Source organism: Bombina bombina, chromosome 6 (genome assembly GCF_027579735.1).
Source record: "Bombina bombina isolate aBomBom1 chromosome 6, aBomBom1.pri, whole genome shotgun sequence".
NCBI classification, from domain to species: Eukaryota; Metazoa; Chordata; class Amphibia; order Anura; family Bombinatoridae; genus Bombina; species Bombina bombina.
Window position 1 is genome coordinate 842980182 of NC_069504.1, and position 24011 is coordinate 843004192.

Consider the following 24011-nt stretch of genomic DNA (forward strand, 5'->3'; position numbering starts at 1 on the left):
GCTGTCGGCATTTATCGATGTGCGGCGGACATGATACGCTACATCGTATCATGTCCGCTCGCACATTAATACATTTACCCCCATATCTCCAGAAGAATATAAACAAACTGTAATCTGTTCAGAGTAGGGCTTTTAAAATAGTACATGGTCTAAACGATAAAACTTACAAAGACTTACGGCTAGATTTAGAGTTCTGCGGCCAAAGGGGTGCGTTAGCTACGCATGCTTTTTTTCCCCCGCACCTTTTAAATACTGCTGGTATTTAGAGTTCACAGAATGGCTGCGTTAGGCTCCAAAAAAGGAGCGTAGAGCATAATTTAACGCCACTGCAACTATCGATACCAGCGGTGCTTACGGACGCGGCCAGCTTAAAAAACGTGCTTGTGTACGATTCCCCCATAGAAAACAATGGAGCTGTTTGAGCTGAAAAAAAACCTGCAAAAAAGCAGCGTTCAGCTCCTAACGCAGCCCCATTGTTTGCTATGCGGAAACACTTCCTAAGTCTGCACCTAAAACCCTAACATGAACCCCGAGTCTAAACACCCCTAACCTTACACTTATTAACCCCTAATCTGCCGCCCCCGCTATCGCTGACCCCTGCATATTATTATTAACCCCTAATCTGCTGCTCCGGACACCACCGCAAGCTACATTATAGCTATGTACCCCTAATCTGCTGCCCCTAACACCGCCGACCCCTATATTATATTTATTAACCCCTAATCTGCCCTCCCTTACATCGCCGACACCTAACTTCAAGTATTAACCCCTAATCTGCCGATCGGAGCTCACCGCTACTCTAATAAATTTTTTAACCCCTAAAGCTAATTCTAACCCTAACCCTAACACCCCCCTAAGTTAAATATAATTTTATTCTAACGAAATAAATTAACTCTTATTAAATAAATTATTCCTATTTAAATCTAAATACTTACCTGTAAAATAAACCCTAATATAGCTACAATATAAATAATAATTATATTGTAGCTATTTTAGGATTAATATTTATTTTACAGGCAACTTTGTATTTATTTTAACCAGGTACAATAGCTATTAAATAGTTAATAACTATTTAATAGTTACCTAGTTAAAATAATTACAAAATTACCTGTAAAATAAATCCTAACCTAAGTTACAATTAAACCTAACACTACACTATCAATAAATTAATTAAATAAACTACCTACAATTATCTACAATTAAACCTAACACTACACTATCAATAAATAAATTAAATACAATACCTACAAATAAATACAATTAAATAAACTAACTAAAGTACAAAAAATAAAAAAGAACTAAGTTACAAAAAATAAAAAAATATTTACAAACATTAGAAAAATATTACAACAATTTTAAACTAATTACACCTACTCTAAGCCCCCTAATAAAATAACAAAGCCCCCCAAAATAAAAAAATGCCCTACCCTATTCTAAAATTAAAATAGAAAAGCTCTTTTACCTTACCAGCCCTGAAAAGGGCCCTTTGCGGGGCATGCCCCAAAGAATTCAGCTCTTTTGCCTGTAAAAAAAAACCATACAATACCCCCCCCCAACATTACAACCCACCACCCACATACCCCTAATCTAACCCAAACACCCTTTAAATAAACCTAACACTAAGCCCCTGAAGATCTCCCTACCTTGTCTTCACCACACCGGGTCCCGATATGTCCAGAAGAGCCTCCGATGTCTTGATCCAAGCCCAAGCGGGGGGCTGAAGAGTGACGTCCATCCTCGGGCTGAAGTCTGGATCCAAGCGGCGGCTGAAGAAATCCATCATCGGGCTGAAGTCTTGATCCAAGAGGGCGCTGAAGAAGTCCATAATCGGGATGAAGTCTTCTATGAAGCAGCATCTTCAATCTTCTTTCTTCCGGAGCCATCATCTTCCAGCCGACGCGGAACATCCTCTTCTACCGACGCCTACTCGCCGAATGACGGTTCCTTTAAATGACGTCATCCAAGATGGCGTCCATTGAATTCTGATTGGCTGATAGGATTCTATCTGCCAATCGGAATTAAGATAGGAAAATTCTGATTGGCTGATGGAATCAGCCAATCAGATTGAGCTCGCATTCTATTGGCTGATCGGAACAGCCAATAGAATACAAGCTCAATCTGATTGGCTGATCGGATCAGCCAATCGGATTGAACTTGAATCTGATTGGCTGATTCCATCAGCCAATCAGAATTTTCCTACCTTAATTCCGATTGGCTGATAGAATCCTATCAGCCAATCGGAATTCGACGGACGCCATCTTGGATGACGTCATTTAAAGGAACCATCATTCGGCGAGTAGGCGTCGGTAGAAGAGGATGTTCCGCGTCGGCTGGAAGATGATGGCTCCGGTGGTGGGTTGTAATGTTGGGGGGGGTATTGTATGTTTTTTTTTTACAGGCAAAAGAGCTGAATTCTTTGGGGCATGCCCCGCAAAGGGCCCTTTTCAGGGCTGGTAAGGTAAAAGAGCTTTTCTATTTTAATTTTAGAATAGGGTAGAGCATTTTTTTATTTTGGGGGGCTTTGTTATTTTATTAGGGGGCTTAGAGTAGGTGTAATTATTTTAAAATTGTTGTAATATTTTTTCTAATGTTTGTAAATATTTTTTTAATTTTTGTAACTTAGTTCTTTTTTATTTTTTGTACTTTAGTTAGTTTATTTAATTGTATTTATTTTATATTGATAGTGTAGTGTTAGGTTTAATTGTAGATAATTGTAGGTAGTTTATTTAATTTATTTATTGATAGTGTAGTGTTAGGTTTAATTGTAACTTAGGTTAGGATTTATTTTACAGGTAATTTTGTAATTATTTTAACTAGGTAACTATTAAATAGTTCTTAACTATTTAATAGCTATTGTACCTGGTTAAAATAATTACAAAGTTGCCTGTAAAATAAATATTAATCCTAAAATAGCTACAATATAATTATAATTTATATTGTAGCTATATTAGGGTTTATTTTACAGGTAAATATTTAGGGTTAGGGTTAGAATTAACTTTAGGGGTTAAAAAATGTATTAGAGTAGCGGTGAGCTCCGATCGGCAGATTAGGGGTTAATACTTAAAGTTAGGTGTCGGCGATGTTAGGGAGGGCAGATTAGGGGTTAATACTATTTATTATAGGGTAATTGAGGCGGGAGTGAGGCGGATTAGGGGTTAATAACTTTATTATAATAGCAGCGCGGTCCGGTCGGCAGATTAGGGGTTAATAAGTGTAGGTAGGTAGCGGCGACGTTGGGGGCGGCATATTAGGGGTTAATAAATATAATATAGGGGTCAGCGGTGTTAGGGGCAGCAGATTAGGGGTTCATAGGGATAACGTAGGTGGCAGCGGTGTGCGGTCGGCATATTAGGGGTTAAAAAATTTAATAGAGTGGTGGCGATGTGGGGGGACCTCGGTTTAGGGGTACATAGGTAGTTTATGGGTGTTAGTGTACTTTAGAGCACAGTAGTTAAGAGCTTTATAAACCGGCGTTAGCCCAGAAAGCTCTTAACTACTGACTTTTTTCTGCGGCTGGAGTTTTGTCGTTAGATTTCTAACGCTCACTTCAGCCACCACTCTAAATACCGGCGTTAGGAAGATCCCATTGAAAAGATAGGATACACAAATGGCGTAGGGGGATCTGCAGTATGGAAAAGTCGCGGCTGCAAAGTGAGCGTTAGACCCTTTCCTGACTGACTCCAAATACCAGGGGGCGGTAAAAACCAGCGTTAGGAGCCTCTAACGCTGGTTTTGACGGCTACCGCCCAACTCTAAATCTAGCCGTTAGTAACCTAAATATGCTACATAGCTTATGGAAGAGAAGGAAGGGGGAGGATATGATAGATACCTTTAAGTATATTAAAGGATTTAATAAAACTGAAGCTGAAAGTGCATTTTTTTAAATATAATTTTGTTCAAAATTGTTCATTGACTATACATACTAATTAACAAATACAAAATGTGTTCATTGGTTGATTTAGTTTCCCCTTAAATGGAAAAGCAAAATCAACAAATAAACACATTTTATTCAACAGAAAAACATGGTCATGAACTAACATTGAAGGAGTAATGTTGGGAAGTTTATTTTCACAGAACAGGTGGTTGATTCATGAAAAAAAACCTCCATTAGAGGTGGTAAAGACAAAAACTGGGTGATTTCAGGACTACCTGGAATAAGCATAAGGCAATTCTAATGACTAATTAATCTTACACGTTATAGGAAATATGGGAAGACTTGATTGGCCTTTGTTTTGTTTTTCTGCTGTCAAAATCTACGATTCTATGTTTTTTTTTCTTGATTTTGACGCCATATGGTGGGAAACTGAAGAATAGATAAGTACTGCCTTTAAACTATTTAGTACCGTATGAGCCATTTACTCTTCATCTGAAAAACATTGTATATGCACCAGCAAATCTCATTGCCTCCTCTGTCGCCTTTATACAGGAAGAATTCTCTCTTCATCTGCTCTATGATCAGGGTCGGCTCCAAGGTGGGGCACAGGGGGGCAATTCCCACCCAAATGGTACAATGTGCCCCCCAGGGCAAAAAAAAAAGTGATTTAAATTGTATTTTATTTTTTTACAGTTTAAAAGTGACGGGTCCCCCAGGGTCTCAAATGTCGCATAAACCATTTGCAGCCACTGGACCCTGGAGATCCGCCACTTAGGAGGGCCCAGCTAATCTCTTTACACTCCTCTATTTACAACCAGATAACAAATAAAGTTGCATTTCCCTACTGGTGCTCACTGCTCTCACAGTTAACCTAGGGCTTGCAATGCCCCTCCTCCTGCTAGTCCACTTACTACGGAGCTGAATTGAGATGATGACGACATCATCAGACCTCTGCAGGAAGTGCTGGGTGAAGTAAACAGTCAGTGAGAGGGAAGGCAGAAGTAATTTTGTGAAAACACAGCCGTATAACCAATGTGTGGTATCCCTTCCCTATTGTGCTTTATATCCTGGCAGCCACAGATAAAGAAGCAAATTGGGAATTCCTTGCTTTCCCCACTGCAGGTCACACAAAACAAGTGTGCATTGTGCCTGTTTTATCTGCAGTGATCAGTGTAAAATGTGTGTCAGATTATAGGTGCTCACATACACACACTTCAAATGCAGCTGTGGGACAATGAGTGAAATAGCCTTATGTTTAATATTTACATGTTTCAAAACATCTCCTATTTGTCCCCAAGGTTGTTTTATTATTTATATATATATATATATATATATATATATATATATATATATATATATATATACACATATATACACAATACACACACTGTGTGTATATATATATATATATATATATATATATATATATATTGTTTGTGTTTATATATATATATATATATATATATATATATATACTCCTCCTGTAAGTAAATCCGTCCTCCTGGGTCAACAGCCTGGGTGCTAGCATGAAAAGGTATATCTCAGTAAATTAAAGCACTCTCAGGACTTCTCAATAGTTGGTAAAAAAAACAGTGTTTATTAACGTTTCGGGGTTCACACAGACCCCTTGATCAGATGAAGGGGTCTGTGTGAACCCCGAAACATTAATAAACACTGTTTTTTTTTTACCCACTATTGAGAAGTCCTGAGAGTGCTTTCATTTACTGAGATTTACCTTTTGTGTGTGTGTGTATATATATATATATATATATATATATATACACACATATATATATATATACATGCATACACACAGTGTGTGTGTGTATATATATATATATATATACATGCATACACACAGTGTGTGTGTGTGTGTGTGTGTGTGTGTGTATGTATATATATATATATATATATGTGTGTGTATATGTATGTGTGTGTGTATATATATATATATATATATATATATATATATATATATATATATATATATATATATATATATATATATATATATATATATATATATATATATAATTTGTGTGTATATACATACTGTATATACTGTGTGTGTGCTGGTAAATATCATTAATAATATCTGTACAAGTAATGTACTGCTTGGCACTCAAACTTATTGTCACATAAAAGCTTATTTGATCATTAGTAGGGTCATTGGTAGAGCTACACATGCAAACAGTGTCCACTGGCTGTGTCATATGTGGGAGACATTCCTGAGATATGACAAATGTAACCCCTGCACTGCCATAAATCTGGTAAATGTAACTGCTGCGGCACTGCCATACATCTTATAAATGTAACCCCTATACTCCTTGAGATATGACACATGTAACTGCTGCACTTCCAGAAATATAAACAAATCTAACTCCTGCACAGCCAGAGATCTGATAAATGTAACCCCTGGACTGCCACAGTAGGTCTGCTCTTATTTTGACTCTCATACATGCTTTTTAAATGTGTGCCCCCTCGTGAAAAAAAAATGCCCCCCCCATTTCATTCGTTCTGGAGCCTACCCTGTCTATATCTTTAAAACAGCAGCAAGTTTGCTCAGATGCCTGTCCTATATCTTACCTTCTGCACATCTGCACACATCATCCTTGCATATCTTGCCCAGAAGCGAGCTGCCTTTCTCCACGTGATAAAATGTAGTGCATCGGTTTTCTGCCAGAGAGGTAAAAGTGGTTATTATGTGTGAAGCAATATTAATGTTCTGAATCACAATAAAAAGTATGCAATATGATATTGTATGGTATAATTTTAAAATTTCATTCTACATGTTTGGTAACTCATTATATTCATCAAACTGAATGATGTCCCCTACTAGAAGAGCTGATATATTTTAGAAGGTAACACTAGGCACATGTTATTTTGATCATCTCAATCTTTTAAAGGGACATTAATGCAAGAGATGTGCATACCAATTTTTGTAAAAGCATTTAAACAGTAATGTTGTTAGCAAGATTTGCATTGTTTTAAAGTTTAGGAAATATCACATGAAAAGTATCTCGATTATCTTATCTCTTTTGCCGTGGCCAATTAGGAACAGATAGATTAAACTGATCAAGCAATTACCGTGTATATTGTTTCAGGGTAAGAATCCAAAGTCTGCAAGATGAACTTAAGCATCTCAGAGGTAATTTATAGGATAATTTGGCAAAATAAATTATCAAAATAAATTAAAATATTTATAGTCATATTTTACTGTGTGTAATCAGTCATTTTAATGATATTTTGAAGATTTTTTTTAATTGAATATCTTTAAAGGACATGAAACCCAAAATGTTTCTTTCATGATTCAGATAGAACATACAATTTTAAACAACTTTCTAATTTACTTCTATTATCAAATTTGCTTCATTCTCTTGGTATCATTTGTTGAAGGAGCAGCAATGCACTACTGGTTTCTAATTGAATACATGGGTGAGCCAATGACAAACGGTATATATATGCAGCCACCAATCAGCAGCTAGCACCTAGGTTCTTTGCTGCTCCTGAGATAACCTAGATACACCTTTCAGCAAAGGATAACAAGAGAAAGGAGCAAATTAAATAATATAAGTAAACTGGCGAAGTTGTATGCTTTGTCTAAATCTTGAATGTCTAATTATGACTTTAATCTTTTTATTTCTAGTATAGAGAACACATAATATTATAGAATGGCAAAAATATTGATTTTATGTCATTTGACCAGCCAGTATGGTGCCCCTCTGAGAGAAGATATCCGTAGGCCTTTGCCTCCAGCATACATCAATGTGAAGTCTCAGCATGATGATAGAGAACCAACATTCTGCAATAACTGTGAAAAAATCAAAACAAGCAAGGGAGGAACAACCATTGGTGCAGCAGGTACAGTGGTACCAGGGCCCAAGAGCTGGAGGGGGCCCATAAAAGCCAGATTTTACATAGGCGAATGCAGAATGTGTACAATCCTAATGCAGGGAAACCTTTTATTAGTGCAAGTAGCAGGTCCATCTAGCCTCAAAATCATTATATTGAGCAGAATGTATTTTATTACTTTTGCGTTTTATTGAGTTGCCTTTGGGGGGGTCCTACAAAATCTTGCACCAGGGCCAGAGTAGGTCCACTACTGATAACAAGGCTCACAATAAAGGATGCTCTGCATGATCACTAACCTGGACTGTAATAGTCATACACTGTGACAGCTGCAGGCTGGATAAGACCCACTGGAAAAAACTGGTGAGCATAAACCTTCAGACATTCGGTCTCTGTATGAGAAATCTGTGGGGAGAGTGAAGAGTACAGATTAATGAGAAGGTACTATATATATATATATAATGTGAAAGCAAATACTTAGAAAGGTCTGTGAGTGAAAAGACTGAAATATGAAGGATAAAAACTTTTAGACAAGAGTTTAAATACAAAAGCAAAGCTGAATGAATAAACAGATTCACTGTACAGGCATCAGTTTGAGTCAGTATGCAAGAATCCTGTTGTTACAATATGAGCACACTAACAGTTTTGCAGCCCTCCAAGGAAGTAACCATTTCCCATGATACTTATCCAGCCAAAAGTGTGTCTGAGCATCATGGGAAATGTAGTTCCAAAACATCTGAGGTGCCAAGGTTGCTGACCCCTGCATTAAAGGGACACTGAACCCAATTTTTTTTTTTCTTTCATGATTCAGATAGAACATGACATTTTGAGCAACTTTCTAATTTACTCCTATTATCAATTTTCCTTTGTTCTCTTGCTATCTTTATTTTTAAAACAGGAATGTAAATCTTAGCAGCCAGCCCATTTTAGGTTCAGCACCATGGATAGTGTTTGCTTATTGGAAACTTACATTTACCCACCAATAAACAAGCATAACCCAGGTTGTCAACCAAAAATGGGCACGCTCCGCTCCTATGCATCACATTCCTGCTTTTTAAATAAAGATAGCAAGAGAACGAAGAAAAGTTGATAATAGGAGTAAATTAGACAGTTGCTTAAAATTGCATCCTCTATCTGAATCATGGGAAAAAAAATTTGGGTTTAGTGTCCCTTTAAATGGATAGAAAGGTCCAAATTGAAATGTGCATTGGTCCATTTAAATTTGAAATAGATTTTTGCAAATCCTTAGCTAAGCGAAACACTTCTAGTAAAAATGTGTACTGGTTTTCAGCAGCATACGCACATATGCTGTGAGTGCCCCGTGCTCCAGCATTCAAACTCGAGTCATCAGTGGCTTGTATGACACAAATTAAGTATTTGCTGATTCAATACACAACACGGTAGGTCTCTGAGCAGCATTGTGTTTGACTCCTGATGCTCTATTCACATGTACATATGCCGGCTTGCCGCTGATTCTGAAACAGTAAGAACTTTTTACTAGAAGCATTTTTGCTAAAGGAAGTATATTGCACAGATGCTTCTATTTAAAACTGAAATTCACCCATGCAAATTTCAATTTTTATCTTTCTGCCCCTTTAAATCGATATATATAGCAAAGCATTAAACCTTAATTCTAACATAAAGTTTTAAGCCACATTGCCACTGAAGTCAAGCAATTATATTGAAAGCATCAGCTGTTATAGAAGAGTGGGGGACAGTGCCAAATGACAGCCTACCAGAGAAGTGCCCAGTACCCTGAGCGCTGGCACAGCCATTGTGGTAAGAAGAGGAAGGATATTGATGACAGATACCATAATGTATTCTTTACCTTATCTAAGTAGATAATTAAGGTGCCCTTCTCTGATGCTCCTTTGTTGATCTCAAATTTGGAAATGTATTTGTCCACACCATTTGTCAGCTAAAAGTAATCATAAAAAAATGATGTAAAATGTACCATGAACACTCAGACATAATCTGTACAGTATTTCTCAAGACCTGCAATGAGTCCCATTCCACACTTCTACACTGACCTTTTTAAGTTCCTCAACATCAGGAGAGAAACCAGTCATCATGGTTATATCAATGATAGACATGGTCGCATCAACCGGTTTAAGGTGCCTGGAGCAAAGGAAGTAATAAGGGTTACAAAACAGGACAGGGAGTTCATGTTAAGGGGACACTAAACCAAAATATTTTCTTCCATTATTGAGAAAGAGCATGCAACTAAGCAACTTTCCAATTTACTTCTATTATCCAATTTTCTTCAATCTCTTGATATCCTTTGTTGAAAAGCATGTTTAAATAGGCTCAGTAGCTGCTGATTGGTTGCTGCATATAGATACCTCGTGTGATTGGCTCACCCATCTGCATTGCTATTTCTTCAACAAAGGATATCTAAAGTATGAAGCAAATTAGATAATAGAAGTAAATTGGAATGTTGTTTAAAACTGTATTCTCTATCTGAATCATGAAAGAAAAAAGTTGGTTTCAATGTCCCTTTAAAGTTAAAATGATGCCATGTTTAGACTATTCACTTACTTGAAGCAAACTGTAATAGACACTGTTGATTTTGTGCCTTCTGGTGCCCTACGATCTGCAAGAATAAATATAATAAAGAAACTGATACACATACCACTGGATACAACTGACAAAACATCCAACCCCAATTGCAGAGTCATGGTTACAAGAAAAGATGATAAAATCCATGCACTGAATACTAGCAATACACAGATAAATATTACTTACCATTAATTTCTTCTTTCACTTCCACAGTAAGCTCAAAGTTATTACACTTTCTTTCCTTCTCTGTCATAAGTGCATGATACACAGTGGTCACCTGCACATAGTATGACATCATTAGAAAGAATGAAAGAAAAAAATGATTCCACACTCCGTAAGATAAAAAATTCAAAATTTATTCCAAAATATTTTTAAAATTAGAAACTGTGACAGCCTGTCACATAAAGTAGTGAAAGAGGAAAGCGCAGCACATGGGCTTACGCATTTCGTCAGTTTGCCGTAATCATAGCCTAGTGTGTACCCTCCTTATCTTTTTAAACCATTAAAAGCTTACTGATAGGATAAAACAAGCGCTGATCCCTCCCTCTCATTAGTAGCACCTTTGGAATACTAAATCATCAGAAAGAAACATAAATCAGATTACTGTACATATACAGCATTCTGTGAATATGAGAATGTGTCAGATAAACAATATTTTCTTAAAGGGATACAAAACCCAAATGTTTTCTTTTGTGATTCAGATACAGCATGCAATTTTATTCAACTTTCTAATTTACTCCTATTATCAGTTTTTCATTGTTCTCTTGCTATCTTTATTTTAAAAGGCAGGAATGTAAGCGTAGCACCCAGCCCCTTTTTGGTTCAGCACCTGGTTAGCGCTTGCGCATGCGTCACCATCTCGCATGTGAATGGACGGTTACGTCACCAACTCACATACGATTTGACACTTTTGAATCGTATGTGAGTTGGTGACGTAACCGTCCATTCACATGCGAGATGGTGACGCATGCGCAGTGCGGATCCTGAGACGCTGAACAAGCATGTTAAATAGCCGTGGTTTTTAATTAAGCAAATACACTTGATAAAACGGTCTGGGACCGTGAAACGTCGTGTTTTGTATTTTAATAAAGTCTGTATATTTTATACATTGGCTTGCCACGGAACTTTTTTTAACTTTTAATATATATCTATCATCTATCATCGCCAATTTGGTTGTCAGTGAAAAAGACTGACTTGAAGAGGGAGCAGTGTTTTACACGGAGTACTGTTTCCCATTGTTAGCAGACCAGGAATACAAGGATCACCAAAATCTGATGCTGGGGCTTTCGGATACGTGCTGTTTGTGAGAAGAGCCGTGCAGTTATATCTGGAACAGTTAGCTGGGCGACTGTTAAGAGCCCAGAATGTCGATATAGCACTAATTTGGTGCTTTATATCCTGTAAGTACGGGACATTGTAGTGGGGTAACAGCTGACACATTTGACCCTGCACTATTGAGGCGCCTTCTTTTCTTTTTATGACATATGTACACATGTACTATATAAATATAAAGTGCATTGGAGCCCTTTGCAGTTAAGTAGATAAAAAGATGTAAAAACATATTTCTGCAATATTCTTTTTTAATAAAGTGTTAGTGTGTATTTATTGTAAATATTTCACATTCTAATGTCCTGCACATAGTAGAATATGTTCTAAGTATTTTTAAATAGATATTCCTATATCTTTATATATTTATACTTGTGTTTATATATATATATATATATATATATATATGTATAAATATATATGTTACCAAAATGCTATATAAAAAGGTCAGAGGAAGGGACGTTGTTGGTCCCGAAACGTCACAATAAATTCTATTTGATTTACATTGCTGTCTACAGTCCAGTGAGTGCTTTCTACTTTTGTTTTCTACATACCTGGCTACAGCACCCTGGCAAGTTGTAGTGTGTTGGTGAGAGTGCATATACTACAATACATCTTTATATATATATATATATATATATATATATATATATATGTGTGTGTGTATTTTTGAATAAATAGTACATATATATATATATATTTATATATATATATATATGTGTATAAATATATATGTTACCAAAATACCATCATATATATATATATATATATATATATATATATATATATATATATATGTGTGTATTTTTGAATAAATAGTACATATTTTTCTAAATGAAGAACATTGTAATGTGAAATATTCATATTTTCATATCGGGTTTGCACATATGAGAATATGCGATCGGGTTTGCGCGTGAGTCGGGTGTTTTTTATTTTCCATTGACTCCTATTGGGTGATAGGTTATCTTTTGAGCGACAGTTTAATTGCACTAGAAGTAACCTGTTTGCGTGCGTCGAGTTAGCGTGAGCATGATAACTTTTTACGTTTAACTCATAATACCAACGCAACACGATGTGCGTTAACAATATACGTCTAGCGCAATTAGCGCTATAGCAGAAGCGATAAATACCTCTCCACTTGTAATCTACCCTTTAATTAGTTATTTAAGTAACAATGTTTTAATGGGTCATGGGTCTTTTTATTCATTTATGATATACATAAACTGTAAGAAATATATAGGGGTTAACAGTAAACGTACCGTCAAAATGCCTTGTCCTTTTCCTTTCGCCTTCACCACAAAGCCTTTATTTGCTTTAGTCTATAAAGAGATATAGTTAATGCAAAGTTTTTTTTTAAATACTCCTTTCCTTTAAATTTGATATGCCAGACACCTCCAACTCACAATCCACTGTTAACCTTAGACATCACTCACTTCTTGCTTCTTTAATACATACTGTATATAATATCAATCTATCCATCACAAATATATTTGCAGACTTTTTACATCAGTCCAAGAGGTATATTTATTAAAGTGCGGACAGACATGATATGATGAAGCATATCATGTCCGCCGCACATCGATAAATGCCGACAGCAGGGGGTGTCAATCAACCCGATCGTATTTGATTGGGTTGATTTCTGTCTGCAGCCTCAAAGCAGGTGGACAAGTTATGGAGCACGGGGCATCAAGCTCCGTACAGAGCTTGAGAAATTGACCCTTCAAATCTCAAGTTCCTAAATTACAACCATAACACAGTCTTCTGTAAAAAGACATTAAAGTCAAAATTCAACTTTCATGATTCAGCTAGAGCATATAGTTTTAAAGCTTTCCAATTTACTTATTTCAACAAATTTACTTAAAGGGACATGAAACCCAAAATTTTTATTTCAGGGTTCAGATAGAGAATACAATTTTAAACAACTGTCTAACGGCTAGATTTAGAGTTTTGTCGGTAACGACCCAAAAAGCTAACGCCGGCTTTTTTCTGGCCGCACCATAAAAATAACTCTGGTATTGAGAGTCCACATAAAGGCTGCGTTAGGCTCCAAAAAAGGAGCGTAGAGCATATTTAACGCAGCTTAAACTCTCGATACCAGAGTTGCTTACGCAAGCGGCCAGCCTCAAAAACGTGCTCGTGCACGATTCCCCCATAGAATACAATGGGGCTGTTTGAGCTGAAAAAAAACCTAACACCTGCAAAAAAGCCGCGTTCAGCTCCTAACGCAGCCCCATTGTTTGCTATGCGGAAACACTTCCTACGTCTGCACCTAACACCCTAACATGTACCCCGAGTCTAAACACCCCTAACCTTACACTTATTAACCCCTATTCTGCCGCCCCCGCTATCGCTGACCCCTGCATATTATTATTAACCCCTAATCTGCCGCTCCGTAAACCGCCGCTACTTACATTATGCCTATGTACCCCTAATCTGCTGCCCTAACATCGCCGACCCCTATATTATATTTATTAACCCCTAATCTGCCCCCCACAACGTCGCCTCCACCTGCCTACACTTATTAACCCCTAATCTGCCGAGCGGACCTGAGCGCTACTATAATAAAGTTATTAACCCCTAATCCGCCTCACTAACCCTATAATAAATAGTATTAACCCCTAATCTGCCCTCCCTAACATCGCCGACACCTAACTTCAATTATTAACCCCTAATCTGCTGACTGGAGCTCACCGCTATTCTAATAAATGTATTAACCCCTAAAGCTAAGTCTAACCCTAACACTAACACCCCCCTAAGTTAAATATAATTTACATCTAACGAAATTAATTATCTCTTATTAAATAAATTATTCCTATTTAAAGCTAAATACTTACCTGTAAAATAAATATATTATAGCTATTTTAGGATTAATATTTATTTTACAGGTAACTTTGTATTTATTTTAACCAGGTACAATAGCTATTAAATAGTTAAGAACTATTTAATAGCTAAAATAGTTAAAATAATTACAAAATTACCTGTAAAATAAATCCTAACCTAAGTTACAATTAAACCTAACACTACACTATCAATAAATTAATTAAATAAAATACCTATAATTATCTACAATTAAACCTAACACTACACTATCAATAAATAAATTAAATACAATACCTACAAATAACTACAATGAAATAAACTATCTAAAGTACAAAAAATAAAAAAGAAATAAGTTACAAAAAATAAAAAAATATTTACAAGAGCTCCTCCGATTTCTTGATCCAAGCCCAAGCGGGGGGCTGAAGAGGTCCATGATCCGGCTGAAGTCTTCATCCAAGAGGGGCAGAAGAGGTCTTCCATCCGATTGAAGTCTTCATCCAAGCGGGATCTTCTATGGTCATCCATCCGGAGCGGAGCGGCAGGATCCTGAAGACCTCCGACGCGGAACATCCATCCATCAGCCAATCAGAATCAAGTTCAATCCGATTGGCTGATCCAATCAGCCAATCGGATTGAACTTGATTCTGATTGGCTGATTCCATCAGCCAATCAGAATATTCCTACCTTAATTCCGATTGGCTAATAGAATTCTATCAGCCAATCGGAATTCGAGGGACGCCATCTTGGATGACGTCATTTAAAGGAACCGTCATTTGTCGTTCAGTCGTCGGCCAGGATGGATGTTCCGCGTCGGAGGTCTTCAGGATCCTGCTGCTCCGCTCCGGATGGATGACCATAGAAGATCCCGCTTGGATGAAGACTTCAATCAGATGGAAGACCTCTTCTGCCCCGCTTGGATGAAGACTTCAGCCGGATCATGGACCTCTTCAGCTCCCCGCTTGGGCTTGGATCAGGACATCGGAGGAGCTCTTCTGGATCAATCGGTGAACCTGGTATGGTGAAGATAAGGTAGGAAGATCTTCAGGGGCTTAGTGTTAGGTTTATTTAAGGGGGGTTTGGGTTAGATTAGGGGTATGTGGGTGGTGGGTTGTAATGTTGGGGGGGGGGGTATTGTATGTTTTTTTTTACAGGCAAAAGAGCTGAACTTCTTGGGGCATGCCCAGCAAAGGGCCCTGTTCAGGGCTGGTAAGGTAAAAGAGCTTTGAACTTTAGTAATTTAGAATAGGGTAGGGCATTTTTTTATTTTGGGGGGCTTTGTTATTTTATTAGGGGGCTTAGAGTAGGTGTAATTAGTTTAAAATTGTTGTAATATTTTTCTTATGTTTGTAAATATTTTTTTATTAGTGTAGTGTTAGGTTTAATTGTAGATAATTATAGGTATTTTATTTAATTAATTTATTGATAGTGTAGTGTTAGGTTTAATTGTAACTTAGGTTAGGATTTATTTTACAGGTAATTTTGTAATTATTTTAACTATTTTAGCTATTAAATAGTTCTTAACTATTTAATAGCTATTGTACCTGGTTAAAATAAATACAAAGTTACCTGTAAAATAAATATTAATCCTAAAATAGCTATAATATAATTATAATTTATATTGTAGCTATAATAGGATTTATTTTACAGGTAAGTATTTAGCTTTAAATAGGAATAATTTATTTAACAAGAGTTAATTAATTTCGTTAGATTAAAATTATATTTAATTTAGGGGGGTGTTAGTGTTAGGGTTAGACTTAGCTTTAGGGGTTAATACATTTATTAGAATAGCGGTGAGCTCCAGTCGGCAGATTAGGGCTTAATGTTTGAAGTTAGGTGTCGGCGATGTTAGGGAGGGCAGATTAGGGGTTAATACTATTTATTATAGGGTTAGTGAGGCGGATTAGGGGTTAATAACTTTATAATAATAGCGGTGCGGTCCGCTCGGCAGATTAGGGGTTAATAAGTGTAGGCAGGTGGAGGCGACGTTGAGGGGGGCAGATTAGGGGTTAATAAATATAATATAGGGGTTGGCGGTGTTAGGGGCAGCAGATTAGGGGTACATAAGTATAACGTAGGTGGCGGCGCTTTGCGGTCGGCAGATTAGGGGTTAATTATTGTAGGTAGCTGGCTGCGACGTTGTGGGGGGCAGGTTAGGGGTTAATAAATATAATATAGGGGTCGGCGGTGTTAGGGGCAGCAGATTAGGGGTACATAAGTATAACGTAGGTGGCGGTCGGCAGATTAGGGGTTAAAAAAATTGAATCGAGTGGCGGCGATGTGGGGGGACCTCGGTTTAGGGGTACATAGGTAGTTTATGGGTGTTAGTGTACTTTAGAGTACAGTAGTTAAGAGCTTTATGAACCGGCGTTAGCCCAGAAAGCTCTTAACTACTGACTTTTTTCCTGCGGCTGGAGTTTTGTCGTTAGATGTCTAACGCTCACTTCAGACCCGACTCTAAATACCGGAGTTAGAAAAATCCCATTGAAAAGATAGGATACGCAATTTACGTAAGGGGATCTGCGGTATGGAAAAGTCACGGCTGAAAAGTGAGCGTTAGACCCTTTTTTGAGTGACTCCAAATACCGGAGGTAGCCTAAAACCAGCGTTAGGAGCCTCTAACGCTGGTTTTCACGGCTAACGCCAAACTCTAAATCTAGGCCTAAGTTACTTCTATTATTCAATTTCCTATACTCTTCAGATATCCTTTGTTAAAGAAATAGCAATGCACAGGGTGATCCAATCACACAAGGCATCTATGTGCAGCCACCAATCAGCAGCTACTGAGCCTATCTAGATATGCTTTTCAACAAAGGATATTAAGAGAATGAAGCAAATAAGATAATATAATTAAATTGGAAAGTTGTTTAAAATTGCCTGGTCTTTCTAAATCATGAAATAAAAAATGTGGGTTTCATATCCTTTTAATTCTCTTGGTTTCCTTTGTTGATGAGCATATTTATATATACTCAGGAGTGTGCACATGTCTTGAGCACTATATGGCAGGTGGGTTTGCAATAGTTTATAACTTTTATTTCTAACCTTTTCCTGTTTCAGCACACCTCATAAACTTGGAGAAGTTTTTTTTTTAGTTATCAGAGTATAAAAGAAGTCTTTGAGAACCATTTATGAAATCATGGATGGTTCTCAATTTCAGAACCTGTCTGTCAGTGATTGAGGAGAGAAAGCAGGGACGTTGTATGTCCGCTGCCCATATTTAACAAGGATGTCCTAATTGTCCTTGTGCAATGCCATCTCCTGCTCTTGTGCGAGCAATCACGAGAGGGCCTGTCAATCACCTAGAACAGACAAGTTTGAGGTGTTTTAATTCTGAAGCCTCAGAGATAATGCAGAGGTGCAAACATTAAGAAGCAGCAGTCAGATTTCCATTGCTTCTAAACGTAAGGGTAGTTTGTCCCACAATGGCCACTGTACCCCATCTGCAAGTAACATTAAACAGGGTAAATGCTCAGTAGCACAAATCGATATAAGAGAAGAGAGTCATGGTAGCATCTTTTGTAATTGTTTGTCTATTGCGTGTCTTGGCAATAAATATTTTTTTTTACCCTTATATCCTAGATTGCTTGTACCCAGTTTCACACTCTTCCAATCCCCATATCCCACCACAAGCACTAACTCGTCTTTTTTCTTTTTCAAGTCAACTTCACTTCCCTTTCGTTCTTTTTAAAGCAAATAAATTCCTTCTGTCTCCCATATACACAAGTTTTACCTCAGCAGAACGTGCCAACATGGCATTTGCAAGATTGATACGGTATGCTACAGGCTGCTGTCTCTCAGGAAGGTGGAGGGAGACATCCATGTCTATCTCATTAGTACTTGGGATATCTATCTGATACTGGGCCAGTGCTTGGAACATCACAATGGTAGCCTAAAAATACAGAGAGTCTTTGATGATAGAGAAAATATTAGGGTAAAAAACAGCATAGACAACACATTGTGCAAAATCTTGCACACAAGGCAAATCCATCTAATAATGAAGGGTGGTGAAATGATTGAGATATATCTATATATACTGTATATATATTGCTCTTGAGTTAAAGTTTTAGTGATTGTCACTCACTTGGGTGGATCCCCAAACATCTCCATAAAATCGGGACTCAGTGAGCCAGCGCACAATGGGACCTGTCGCCTCATATTGCTTCATGCGCAGGAGGGCAAGGAGGGCGTAAGATGTCGCCTCCAGTGAGATAAATCGGGAGTCCTCAGGCCAATGAGTGTTATCTGAAGAGAAGAACAAAATAAACAGTTAAACCTAAAATAAGAGAGGTCATTGATAAGAGAAATTTGGTAGATAAAAATAAAATACATTAAACTCAATTTTTATTTATTTGTTCCATATCAAAGAGGCTATCATAAAAAGGTGTTATATTTTTTTTCCTGATTATTAAAGGGACATGAAACACACATTTTTTTTCCTTTCATTATTCAGATAGAGAATACAATTTTAAAATGGTTTCCAATAAACTTCTGTTATCAAATGCCTCTTTGTCATGTTATTCTTTGTTGAAGAGATATCTAGATAGGTAGCGTGCACCTGACTGTAGCACTACATGACAGGAAATTGTGTTGCCATCTAGTGCTCATGCTAATGTATAACATTGCAAAACTGCAACGATATAGTGCTGCAGGCACGTGCACACTCCTGAACTTACCTTTCTACTTTTCAACAAAAGATTACAAAAAAATAAAGACAATTTGATAATATAAGTAAATTGGAAAGTTGTTTAAAATTGTATGTTCTATCTGAATCATGAAAGAACATTTTTGAGTTTTATCTCCATTTAATATTATATTAATAAATACATTTATTGTTTTTCTTGAAAAACTGCTGTCATAGAGTGCTCCAGACCTGTGCACACTCCTGAGCATACCACCCTAATTGTCATCAAAGGATACCAAAAGAAGAAACAATATTTGATAAGAGAAGTAAAATAAAAAAATGATTACAATTGTATGCCCTATCTGAATAAGGAAAGAAAAAATAGGCTTCACGTCTCTTTAATCTATTCCTCCCACCCCCCAAACAAATATATATATATTGCAGAAAATTTATTTCTGCTCAAAATCAAAACCGTCAGATATAACTTCTCCTCTTTTTTCCTGCAAAATATATTCAGCTTATATAATAATGCTCTGTCTTTAATTTGCTTGATATATTTTTGAGTTTGAATTTATTTTAAAGGGATATGAAACCCCTAAACTTTTTTGTGATTCCGACAGAGAATACCATTTTAAAAATGTTTCCAATTTGCTTCATTGCCATAGTATTCTTTGTTGAAGAGATACCTAAGGCGGAGTCTTTAGCACTAAATGTCAGGAAGTAGTGCTCATGCATATGGATAACAGAACAGAATGCTGATGGACAGAATGCCAAATTAAAATTAGGTCCAGAATCTAGGTGATATTTTACAGGAACTTTAATTGATCACTTCTAATAAAGATGCGCGGTAACTTACTTTTTTATCTAGCTGTGCCATTCTATTACCCCGCACTCCAATCATACAATTCAAAACTAATTTTTATGGTGAGCTTAACGGTTTGAGCTGCTCTCCAATTGGCGCTGTATGGCTAGAGCCCCAATGGATGAAACTATGCTTATCTGTCATGAATACGCTTATCTGGCATGTATATGCTTATCTGGTTTGTGTATGCTTATCTAGTGGGCAAATGCTTTTCTGCCATGTATATGCTTATCTGTCATGTATACGCTTATCTGACATGTATATGCTTATCTGACATGTATATGCTTATCTGGCGGGTATATGTTTATCTGGCAGGTATATGCTTATCTGGCTTGTATTTGTATATGCTTATCTGGAGGGGATATGCTTATCTGGCATGTATATGCTTATCTGGCATGTATATGCTTATCTGGCGTGTATATGCTTATTTGGCATGTAAATGCTTATCTGGTGTGTACATGCTTATCTAGTTGGTAAATGCTTTTCTGTCATGCATATGCTTATCTGGCGTGTATATGCTTATCTGGCATGTATATGCTTATCTGGCATGTATATGCTTATCTGGTGTGTATATGCTTATTTGGCATGTAAATGCTTATCTGGTGTGTATATGCTTATCTAGTTGGTAAATGCTTTTCTGTCATGCATATGCTTATCTGGCATGTATATGCTTATCTGGCGTGTATATGCTTATTTGGCATGTAAATGCTTATCTGGTGTGTATATGCTTATCTAGTTGGTAAATGCTTTTCTGCCATGCATATGCTTATCTGGCGTGTATATGCTTATCTGGCGTGTATATGCTTATTTGGCATGTAAATGCTTATCTGGCGTGTATATGCTTATCTGGCGTGTATATGCTTATCTGGCGAGTATATGCTTATTTGGCATGTAAATGCTTATCTGGCGTGTATATGCTTATCTGGCGTGTATATGCTTATCTGGCGTGTATATGCTTATCTGGTGAGTATATGCTTATCTGGCATGTATATGCTTATCTGGCATGTATATGCTTATCTGGCGTGTATATGCTTATTTGGCATGTAAATGCTTATCTGGTGTGTATATGCTTATCTAGTTGGTAAATGCTTTTCTGCCATGCATATGCTTATCTGGCGTGTATATGCTTATCTGGCGTGTATATGCTTATCTGGCATGTATATGCTCATCTGGCGAGTATATGCACATCTGACGGGTAAATGCTTATTTCGTATGTATATGCTTCTCTGGCGGCTATATGTTCATCAGTGATCTGCAGAAGCTCAGTACCTTTAGCCACCGACATCAGTAAATTAGTGTCCTGCAGTTTCCCAGCCATAGCAAGTGCATATGAGGTTATAGCGATGGAATATGGCTTGCTGAGGGATGAGTACTGGCCCAGGAGGAAGTTTGATGCCCTGTCAATGCTGCTTAAAAGATTCTAGAATAAAAACAAAAAATATAAATGAAGACAGGACCCTGCAACACTCTTCAGAGGTATTGCTGCAGAACTGTTTGTATAATTCCCATCTGCTCTTGGTGGCAGCTTTCAGAGGACGTTAGAGCAAAGCTCCTTGGTGGTTATGGAGTGATTCTTTGCCTAGAGAAATATTGGGCTAGATCACATTCCAGTTGTAAACTTAACAACAACCAGTAAAAAACTAAAATCTCCTACATAATCTATAAATATTTTTGTTTTTACGTACCAGTTTAAACATATAAGTTTTATATGATTTGCCCATTATGATTCAATTATATTTACAAAGACAGCTGAAAAGAATATCTTCCTGCATCTTTCGTTTGTGTTTCCACTGAATAGAATTACAGCTATGTGAATAAAACTACTTACATTGAAATGTCCAGAGCAAGTTTTTTGACTTTCTAGCATAGCAATGAGCACAAAAGCTGTAAGGGCAGCATCAGGTTCTTTAGAGTTACGGATTCCACCCTGTTTAACAAAAGATATAAAAAATACTGTATGATCAACAGAATTGTGATAGCTTTCAGCTGCCACTTTATTAAGTCCCTTCATAGAAACCTACAAATATATGAAGGGGCTTAATAAAGTGGAAGCTGAAAGCTGTTTACACAAAAAAAATCAAAACAAGGGGTCACAATTTAATGTTAGAGGGTAGGAGATTCAGAAGAAATGTGAGGAAGTATTTATTTACAGAAAGGGTTGTGGATTTATGGAATAAACTTCCAATAGAGGTGATAAACACAGGGACTGGAAAATAATTAAAAAATGTCTGGGACATGCATAAGGTTATCCTAAGAAAACAGTAACATGTCATATGGATAGACTTGATGGACCTTTTTGGTTTTTATCTACCATAAAATTATATCGGCTAGATTACGAGTTTTGTGTTAGAGGCTATGCAGTGCTAACAAGCATTTTTCTTTCACCGCTCACTTACATGCAGCGGTGGTATTTTTTTTTACAGGTAAAAGAGCTGATTACTTTGAGGCAATGCCCCGCAAAAGGCCCTTTTAAGGGATATTGGTAGTTTAGTTTAAGCTAGGGTTTTTTTTATTTTGGGTGGGCTTTTTTTTATTTTGATAGGGCTAATAGATTAGGTGTAATTAGTTTAAATATCTGTAACTTGTTTATTATTTTCTGTAATTTAGTGGCGGGGTTTTGTACTTTAGCTAATTTAATTTAATTTAGGTAATTGTATTTAATTTAGTTAATTTATTTAATTATAGTGCAGTGTTAGGTGTTATTGTAACTTAGGTTAGGTTTTATTTTACAGGTACTTTTGTATTTATTTTAGCTAGGTAGTTATTAAATAGTTAATAACTATTTAATAACTATTGTACCTAGTTAAAATAAATACAAACTTGCCTGTAAAATAAAAATAAACCCTAAGATAGCTACAATGTATTTAGTTTTAAATAGGAATAATGTAGTTAATTATAGTAATTTTATTTAGATTTATTTAAATTATATTTAAGTTAGGGGGTGTTAGGGTTAGGGTTAGATTTAAGTTTAGGGGTTAATACATTTAGTTTAGTGGCGGCGATGGGGTGGCAGATTAGGGGTTAATAAATGTAGGTAGGTGGCGGCGATGTTAGGGACGGCAGATTAGGGGTTAATAATATTTAACTAATGTTTGCGAGGCGGGAGTGCAGTGGTTTAGGGGTTAATATGTTTATTATAGTGGCAGCGACGTTGGGAGTGGCAGATTAAGGGTTAATAAGTGTAGGTAGGTTGCGGCGACATTGGGGGCGGCAGATTAGGGGTTAATAAATATAATGTTGGTGGCGGCAATGTTGGGGGCAGCAGATTAGGGGTTCATAAATATAATGTAGGTGGCGGCGGTGTCCGGAGCGGCAGATTAGGGATTAAAAATTTAATTTTAGTGTTTGTGATGCGTGAGGGCCTCAGTTTAGGGGTTAATAGGTAGTTTATGGGTGTTAGTGTACTTTTTAGCACTTTAGTTATGAGTTTTATGCTACGGCATTGTAGTGTAAAACTCTTAACTAGTGACTTTTAAATGCGTTAGGACTCCTGGCAGGATAGGGTGTACCACTCACGTTTTGGCCTCCCAGGACAGACTTGTAATACCAGCGCTATGGAAGTCCCATAGAAAAAAGACTTTACGAAGTTTACGTAAGTCGTTTTACAGTAAGGCCAAAGAAGTGTGCAGTGACCCTAAAATTTCAAGACTCGTAATACCAGCGGGCGTAAAAAAGCAGCATTAGGACCTCTTAACGCTGCTTTTTTACCTTAACGCACAACTCGTAATCTAGCCGCAAGTTTCTAATGGATGGAAAAATATTTGAAATGTGTTATATCTAGAAGTGTGATTGTCTAAGAAGTAACCTATTAGAGATACTATATGTGATGAAACATTAAGCTAGGTTTATAGTAGGGATTGGCGAATGTGGTGAAAGTTTGATTCGCTTGGTATAATGAATAGTCCTGTGGTCATTTGTTTTGGGCAATCGAATGTTGATAAGAATGAAAATCCATTAAAATTAGGTAATAAAATGTTATTTTTAGTTTTGAATGTTATTTTTGTTTTCGAATATTCATAATTAGATTGAATATCCACATTCGAAATTTTGAATGTAACATTCACTTTAACAAATTGATACAAAATAGATACAAATATATTTAG

At 36.8% G+C, this 24011-nt stretch overlaps 1 protein-coding gene across 1 annotated transcript in view; it reads right to left on the reverse strand.

Moving 5' to 3' along the window:
* Window positions 1–24011, reverse strand: part of LOC128662297 (A.superbus venom factor 1-like) — a 122806-nt gene that overhangs the window by 15140 nt on the left and 83655 nt on the right. Inside the window, exons 27-37 of the mRNA XM_053716103.1 lie at window positions 21737–21835; window positions 21178–21328; window positions 18507–18667; window positions 18156–18314; window positions 12868–12927; window positions 10469–10559; window positions 10262–10316; window positions 9754–9841; window positions 9552–9641; window positions 8023–8128; window positions 6461–6550 (exon numbers count right to left, since the gene is read on the reverse strand). Coding sequence (XP_053572078.1) covers window positions 6461–6550; window positions 8023–8128; window positions 9552–9641; window positions 9754–9841; window positions 10262–10316; window positions 10469–10559; window positions 12868–12927; window positions 18156–18314; window positions 18507–18667; window positions 21178–21328; window positions 21737–21835 — 1150 coding nt within the window. The remainder of the gene's footprint in view (window positions 1–6460; window positions 6551–8022; window positions 8129–9551; window positions 9642–9753; window positions 9842–10261; window positions 10317–10468; window positions 10560–12867; window positions 12928–18155; window positions 18315–18506; window positions 18668–21177; window positions 21329–21736; window positions 21836–24011) is intronic.